The 8,181-nt window shown below is 44.8% G+C and overlaps 2 protein-coding genes across 3 annotated transcripts in view; both read left to right on the top strand.

The window, feature by feature from the left end:
* The first annotated feature begins 651 nt into the window (after positions 1 to 651).
* On the top strand, positions 652 to 7,133 carry sypl1 (synaptophysin-like 1). Of its 2 annotated transcripts, none has more exons than XM_019866225.1 (5): positions 652 to 1,258; positions 4,677 to 4,795; positions 4,875 to 5,079; positions 5,205 to 5,396; positions 5,818 to 7,133. In XM_019866225.1, exons 1-5 carry the CDS (start codon positions 1,190 to 1,192, stop codon positions 5,947 to 5,949), a joined length of 717 nt encoding a protein of 238 aa, XP_019721784.1. In that variant the 5' UTR covers positions 652 to 1,189; the 3' UTR covers positions 5,950 to 7,133. The 2 variants fall into 2 exon arrangements, with proteins under 2 accessions (XP_019721784.1, XP_019721783.1); XM_019866224.1 differs by lacking the exon at positions 652 to 1,258 and adding an exon at positions 2,505 to 2,651.
* A 778-nt stretch (positions 7,134 to 7,911) lies between these two features.
* atxn7l1 (ataxin 7-like 1) overlaps positions 7,912 to 8,181 on the top strand; it is an 18,532-nt gene continuing 18,262 nt past the window's right edge. The window contains 1 exon segment of the mRNA XM_019866131.1: positions 7,912 to 8,084. The gene's annotated coding sequence lies outside the window, so the exon portion shown is untranslated.

The following is an 8,181-nucleotide window of genomic DNA, read 5'->3' on the forward strand; positions in this document are numbered from 1 at the left end:
CCATATCGTTGTCTTTGTCGACTACACGACGATTAAACAAGCCGCCTGTCGATTATTTTTTTTTTTTTTCAAATTCTCTTTATTATTGTTCAAATGTCCACTGCAATGAAAAAGGCATTGAATTTGACTTCAGGGGACAAGTTTTCCTGTCAAAATTGTTTTTCTGGGTTTCATTAAATATTTAGTCGAAGTCCAATTGTAATAGATCGACTATTTTTCCTAGTAGTGCAATGTTACTATAGTGACGTTGTTGGTGAAATGTAGCGTCATGCTAAAAGGCTAATACTTTCATATGTCTTAAATAGTAGTGAGTTTTCAAACATGTTTCATTCAGATTTTTTTTTCTGTTTTAGTTGGGGGGGGGGGGTGACGTTTGTTTTTTACCGAGCAGAAACCTTTATGCATGGTTTCTGATTTAGCGCCGGATGCTATACTTTCCTCACAACAGATTGCGTCCGTAAAAATATTTTCTCGCATCCGGAATGTTTAACCTTTCAAGAAAATAAGCAAACGTCTGTTTAAAGCAAAGAGTTCGAAATTTTCAAGTCGATTAAATTAGTAGCGAAAGTGTTTTTTTAAATGAAAAGGGTGTGACTGTTGTGACGTCACAGCAACTTAATTCGAATACTCGTGATGTGGCCGGCGAATATGTTTCGTGTTCGGTAATACTTCGATATTCTTTCCTTTTTTTTAATAACTGGAAGAATATTTTTCTTTTGCGCTAGCTGTCATATGACCTCCTCGCCATCGTTGAAGCTCAACTCGCGAGCCACAAAAATGTAGACTGTACGAAATTCAAACTTGTGGGGGGGGCTTTACATATTGTCTGGAACGTTCCATCGCAAGGCGAATGTGAGGAACTGTAACAAATAAAATCAAATTCTCTCTGTGCCTGTCAGACGTCACGCTGGAAAAAATGCCGAGCTAATTTGTTTGTTGTTTGTACTGTAAAAAGTTTCTCGGGGATTCGGTACCGCATCGACAGAATCCATCGTCAAACTTTTCTCTCTCTCGTCCCTTTTTTTTTTCTCAGTGCTGATTTTTTGCAGTGTTAACCAGCAGAACACGTCACGCTGTCAAATCACTCCCACTTTTTTTTTTTTTTTGCCTCTGTGTGGGACCAACATCACCGATTCTAACGCAGTCCGGGGCTCGCCTTCGTCAAAAAGGTTTTTGGACCCAAGTCGTGATGACCGGATTTCGGCTCAACTTGTCCCCGCTGAAGGAGCCGCTGGGCTTCGTCAAACTTGTGGAGTGGGTAAGAGAGTTCTTTGTTAAAAGCTTAATACGCGTGTGTGTGTGTGTGTGTGTGTGTGTGCGCGCGCCGCACGCGCGCACATACACACACACACACACACGCGTATTAAGCTTTTAACAAAGAACTCTCTTACCCACTCCACAAGTTTGACGAAGCCCAGCGGCTCCTTCAGCGGGGACAAGTTGAGCCGAAATCCGGTCATCACGACTTCGGTCCAAAAACCTTTTTGACGAAGGCGAGCCCCGGACTGTGTTAGAATCGGGGATGTTGGTCCCACACAAAGGCAAAAAAAAAAAAAAAAATTTTTTTTTTTTTTTTTGCCTCTGTGTGGGACCAACATCCCCGATTCTAACACAGTCCGGGGCTCGCCTTCGTCAAAAAGGTTTTTGGACCGAAGTCGTGATGACCGGATTTCGGCTCAACTTGTCCCCGCTGAAGGAGCCGCTGGGCTTCGTCAAACTTGTGGAGTGGGTAAGAGAGTTCTTTGTTAAAAGCTTAATACGCGTGTGTGTGTGTGTGTGCGCGCGCCGCACGCGCGCACATACACACACACACACACACGCGTATTAAGCTTTTAACAAAGAACTCTCTTACCCACTCCACAAGTTTGACGAAGCCCAGCGGCTCCTTCAGCGGGGACAAGTTGAGCCGAAATCCGGTCATCACGACTTCGGTCCAAAAACCTTTTTGACGAAGGCGAGCCCCGGACTGTGTTAGAATCGGGGATGTTGGTCCCACACAAAGGCAAAAAAAAAAAAAAAAATTTTTTTTTTTTTTTTTGCCTCTGTGTGGGACCAACATCCCCGATTCTAACACAGTCCGGGGCTCGCCTTCGTCAAAAAGGTTTTTGGACCGAAGTCGTGATGACCGGATTTCGGCTCAACTTGTCCCCGCTGAAGGAGCCGCTGGGCTTCGTCAAACTTGTGGAGTGGGTAAGAGAGTTCTTTGTTAAAAGCTTAATACGCGTGTGTGTGTGTGTGTGCGCGCGCCGCACGCGCGCACATACACACACACACACACACGCGTATTAAGCTTTTAACAAAGAACTCTCTTACCCACTCCACAAGTTTGACGAAGCCCAGCGGCTCCTTCAGCGGGGACAAGTTGAGCCGAAATCCGGTCATCACGACTTCGGTCCAAAAACCTTTTTGACGAAGGCGAGCCCCGGACTGTGTTAGAATCGGGGATGTTGGTCCCACACAAAGGCAAAAAAAAAAAAAAAAATTTTTTTTTTTTTTTTTGCCTCTGTGTGGGACCAACATCCCCGATTCTAACACAGTCCGGGGCTCGCCTTCGTCAAAAAGGTTTTTGGACCGAAGTCGTGATGACCGGATTTCGGCTCAACTTGTCCCCGCTGAAGGAGCCGCTGGGCTTCGTCAAACTTGTGGAGTGGGTAAGAGAGTTCTTTGTTAAAAGCTTAATACGCGTGTGTGTGTGTGTGTGTGTGTGTGTGTGGTTAAGTAAGTGGGTCAGAACCAGAGGACAAGGAGGTGCGGTTCTTTCTCTCCTTCCTCAACTAAACTACTCGCTAAAGTAGCAATAAAAAGTTTTTGGACCGTTTTCTTGACTTTTGTTGTCGATGCAATTTGATGAGAAGCATCTTATTCAGTGACAGACTAAAGAAAAAGAGTCTATAATCCCAAGTTTTTTCAAACATGAAATAATGTAATGAATTAAACATTTTTTGCATCGTTATTAAATACAACGTGGCCAGCAGGGGGCAGCGTACAGTCAAACTACTGCGAGTGACTCAGTAAACCGCAGTAACATTCGTATATTTGTTTGCCGAAGATAAAGAATCTATACCTGTGAGTGTTGTTATAGTGTTGATACATTTTAACGCACTGTTTGTGTTCAAACATATTGCTTAAGGTTTATCGCGCCGTAACTATCCGATGCTTTTGATCAGCTTATCAATGGTGATTTGCATTGTGTGTTAGCATTAAGCTAGCTGAACGCAAAAGTGCTGCTTGTTACGACTTTTGCGTATTTCACCAGCTTCCTGCCCGTCAAGTGACACAGTTACAGATTAAAACCACGCTCAGTAATAATTCACCTCGTGGAATAACAAGTCAGGCGGAAATAGCTCATATAGGTACCGCATATTTGTACGAATAGAGTGAACGAGATTCATTCCAAAGACATGTTTGACTCCCAACTGGGTTAAAGTGTGCAATGAGTCGGCTCCTTCGTCTGACTTGATGGCATTTTTCCTCCGAATGGAGCCGCACGTTATGCACTGGGGTCACATGTTGATTGTGAAAGTCCGAATTATGTCGTTTGATGAGCTGGGAAACAACACCCACGATGTCGTCATTCGGTATCGAGAAGTGGGCTTCCGGAGATTCAAAGACTTCAAATGTAAACAGGAAGTCTTGGATGCATGGACGTCGGGAGGATGCTGACCGCCATGTTGTCGTCCCATATGTGCTCCATGTGGCTTCACGTTTTTTTAATGGGGGGGGGGGGCAAAATAAGCGTTTAAGCAGGAAGCGCACAGGGGCCGGTGACATATGGAGAAACATCTGGTTCGAGGCCTCTTAGTGTGTGTGTGTGTGTGTGTGTGTGTGTGTGTGTGTGTGTGTGTGTTTGTGTGTGTGTGTGTGTGTGGTTCTTGAGGCCTGAAGCTAAAATGCTAAAGCAGCACTTTTAAACGGAACACACCCTTAACCCTTACATGCTCTTCGGCAAAATTTGACCCATTTTGTCATTTCACAAAAATGCAAATCCCCTAAAAATACAAATACCCTCCGTCTGACTTCTCCAAACCCGTTTCCAAAGAATGGCGTTTGTGCGCCCGCATCACATGGTCTCCTCCGCGCTAAATCGCATCCTGCCCCCGCTCCTGCTGGGAATTCCGCAGTGGAATGCTCTCCAAGGAGACACTTTAGTCCTCAGCATGCCTTCGAGACCATCAAAGATAACGTGAGAATGCAATTTCGGCCCAACTCGGGCGGGGGTGCTTAAGAGCAGACGCCGAACTGAAATGCTGCAGAATGAATTGGATTGTCGAAAATGTGACTTTAACTTTGGTTTGAAGAAAAACTCCCTTATTCTCTGTTGATGTTGATGAGACCAAAGCCATGTCTAAAATGAAAGTACAGGTATTGCTTTGCCACCATATTGGGGCATCGTGGTGTGGAGGAGCTATGTTGAAGTGAGAGGAGGAACTTCATTTAGTCAAGCCATAGCCCTGTCTAAAACGAAAGTATTGCTTTGCCACCATATTTAGACATCTTGTTGCTAAAGAGCTATGTCAAAGTGAGAGGAGGAATTTCATTTAGTCAGGCCATAGCCCTGTCTAATAGACAAGTGCTGACATTTTGTGGTATCTACAGGAAATTAAAAAGGTTGTTTCGGGGGTGTCCGGTACTTTTAGCGAACTAATTAGCTTCTGACACATTGTTGTCCCCAACAGCTCACGGCAACATTCGCTTTCGGAAGCTGCGGCGGCTTCGCGGCCAAGAACATCCTGTCCGTCTTCTGCGGCGATGGCAGGAACGAAACGCTCGACGTCAACTTCCACTATCCCTTCAGGTGAGAATCGGTTGATTGTCATGAGCCGGATGATTAATCGGTCAAGCCCGACTCCGACCTGGTGTTTTTCGTGCGTCAGGTTAAGCCAGGTGCCGCTCATCGAGGGCAACTCCACGCTATGTAACCACTCCGTCAGCACCACGTACCTGATGGGAGACTCGTCCTCGGCGGCCGAGTTCTTCGTGGGCGTCGCCATTTTCTGCTTTTTGTACAGCATGGCCGCCCTTTTGGTTTATTTGGGCTACATGCACGTTTACAAGAACTCTGACTTTGGACCCATTTTGGTGAGTCTTTTGCATCTCTTGTCATGTTCAAGAGTAGCAAGCGGTGGACACACCCCCTGCTCGAATAAAGTTCAGCTGTTCGGTGCGGGAACGAAGCAATGAATGAATGCGCCGACCGCTTCTAGGACTTTGTGATCACGGCGGTCATCGTGTTCCTGTGGCTGGTGTGCTCGTCGGCCTGGGCCAAGGGTCTGCAGAACATCAAGGACGCCACGGACACCGAAGGCATCGGCGCCACCTTGGCGCTCTGCAAGGGGAGCAACATCACCTGCGAGGTCACTGAGTTCGCCAACCTGCGGACGCTCAACATCTCCGTGGTGAGACAATCGATTAAAAAAAAAACAAAAAAAACTGCGTTCTCTAGCTGAACTCATTTCCCGGTCATGTGACATTTGTGCAGCCCTGCCTTGTTGCTAGGCAGAATGAGTGGCGTGCAATTGATACTTATTGAATACAAAATATATTTGGAGATGTAATGTTTGTTTGTTTTTGTTTTTTTTTAAAAGAACGCCATCAATTGGATTTTATGCAAAAGTGCCCCCCCCTCAGTTTCTTCACCACATGCTTCCTTACTCACACAGTCATGAGACACTGAGCAACAACACTTTCATTTTTCGCTTGGAATCGACACGAGCAAGCTCATAATGAGCCAACAAATCATTACTTATGATTGAAAAATGCTTTGTTTTTGTCTTTTAAAAATCCCCCCATCCCCCCTCCCCGCGTAAATGTTTTCAGGTATTTGGCTACCTCAACATGTTCGTGTGGGCTGGCAACGCCTGGTTCGTGTACAAGGAGACTCGCTGGCACTCGCAGAAAATCTCAACCCAACCGGGACCGGGGAGGCAGCAGGTTCCGGCAGCTATCTAGCAGACACACACACACACACACACACACACACACACACACACACACACACACCGCAATTGACAAACTGGCGTTTTTGTGCCCAAACAAACCCTACTTGCACCAATGCTTTTTAGAATATCAAATTTCTATTTTCTGATCGCAAAACATGCCTTTCGTGTTTATTTTGTAGCTTGACCAAAGAAAGTCATCATTCGGGTACTGTTATGATCCCTCGACTTGTCCTAGTAAGGGGAAGGTACTCATATTGACGCCTAACAACTCAATTTTTTTAAGATTTACGTCCGTGCTGAATTTTGTTGTGCATAATTTTCTTTTTTTGCAGAGAAGTTGATGAGGTCAGGATGCTTTTTTTTCTGTTTCTTCATGAAGAACATTCATGAGGCTCTCCTGGCTTTTGAATGCATTGAAATGGTTAGATTTTGCCCGCCTTTATTTACTTCAGAAAGGGTGCTCGGCTCGCTGCGTGCGGTTATTGAATCTGTTTGTGGCTTTTTTTTTAATGCCAGGATTATCTAAAGGCCGCGTATAGTAAAAATAAATCTCTTCTAAATTTGACACACCGGATAAGCGTGTTATGAACTAGCCTGACAAATCCTGAACGATCAAAACAATCGGCGCGTATCGAGAATGAGGCTTCAAATGAATGAAAAAAAATCAAGCCGCTGAATGCGCTAAAACCACGCGCCGCTCAGCTGTCAATCAAATACCTCGAGTAAACCACATCCTCCAAAAATTAAACAGGCCCAGACTGCGGCAATCAAGTCGAAGTCTCCTCATTCTTTTCCCGTGGTGCTTTTTACCCCATGGTGTGCACACACTCGTGGTGGACAACGAGACGCTCTACAGCAGCCTTTCAAAAGCATGCACCTTGAAGCTCATTGAATAATTTCATGTTATGTTCCATTCACTGTTTTTTTTTTCCTTTGTCAATTTTCTTGCTTGTTGTTTGCATTGCGAAGTTTCTTTCCAATACATTTTGATATCCGTTTGTTTAGAATGGAAGTAGATATAGATGCCGAATAAAAGACGAGATGTGCAGGAGCGGGGTCATACTGGTGATGGCCCCTCCTGCACATGCTGTGTCCCAAATGGCTCCTATGCATTTCGTTTGTTTTGCCATTTAAATCTTTTGACTGCTTTATGACTTTCCCCCCCTTGCAATACAATTTAAATATGTATAAATATTCAGTGTTAATATTTTCTTGCCAGCATCATTGCGTAAACTCAGAAAAAAATTGCTTGTTTCACATGCATCCTCATAAAGTGAAGTTGCTTATTTTGGCCACAAGAGGTCAGCGCAGTAAAATACATGGAAGCCTTTATTTTGTGAAACTGGCTCCCGGTAAATGAAAAAAGTAGCATAAATACTGTACTGGGCTTTATTTACAACCTAAATTTTTGTTCCATGGAATTGTTTTCATTGATTCCCAACAGCCCATTTTCTTAATTTCACAGACCGCTGCTGTCAGTGTCGGTTGTGGAGGATGCAAAAGAGATTCAGTGGACAGTGATGATGTCAATTATTTCAAAATGTTTCAAAAATACTCGAAGCGTTGAAATGATTACATTTTTTTCGATGATAATGTTCAAGAAGGATTTTGAAGAACTTTACTAATGTCCAGAAATGTCTCTGTTCAGCACTTTTTCGTTGATAAATTTGAAAGTCTTCGAGAACTGGATTTGCCTTTGGTCATGTCATTCACATCATTTTTAGGATTTGAACTAAATATGATATACACAGTATTGATTTAACAGTTATATCTCCATACTACAAACAATAAACTGAGACTTTTTTAAATAATTTGATTACTACAACAACAACAAATTCCAGAAGAAACCATTCATTTCCACGCTGAACTTCTGACCTCACCGAGTCTCGGCACTCGATTGTCACTCCAACCCTTCGACGATGTGCCGATTACCTCCGAGGGGTGCCGGAGATGACGTCACCGACTCGTTCCACGCCTCCTGCGTGCGAACGAACGAAAGAGCGAGAGAGGAAGGACGGCTCGCGGCAAAGCAACAAGGAGGAAGAGCAATGGCGACACTGGCTCGCCTCATCCCAAGTCCGGATAGCTTCCTCAGCGAGCCTTGGTCTTCGTTCGTCGGTGCGGTTCAACTACGTCTCGTTGACGGTAAGTTACCAACGCGCGCGGCCGTTGACGCTTGTCTTTTTGCGGGCAAAGTGTCAGGAAGTGTTCCCCCACCCCGCCCCCCCACCTCCCTCCCACT

Source organism: Hippocampus comes, unplaced genomic scaffold (genome assembly GCF_001891065.2).
Source record: "Hippocampus comes isolate QL1 unplaced genomic scaffold, H_comes_QL1_v1.1 scaffold50, whole genome shotgun sequence".
NCBI lineage: Eukaryota > Metazoa > Chordata > Actinopteri > Syngnathiformes > Syngnathidae > Hippocampus > Hippocampus comes.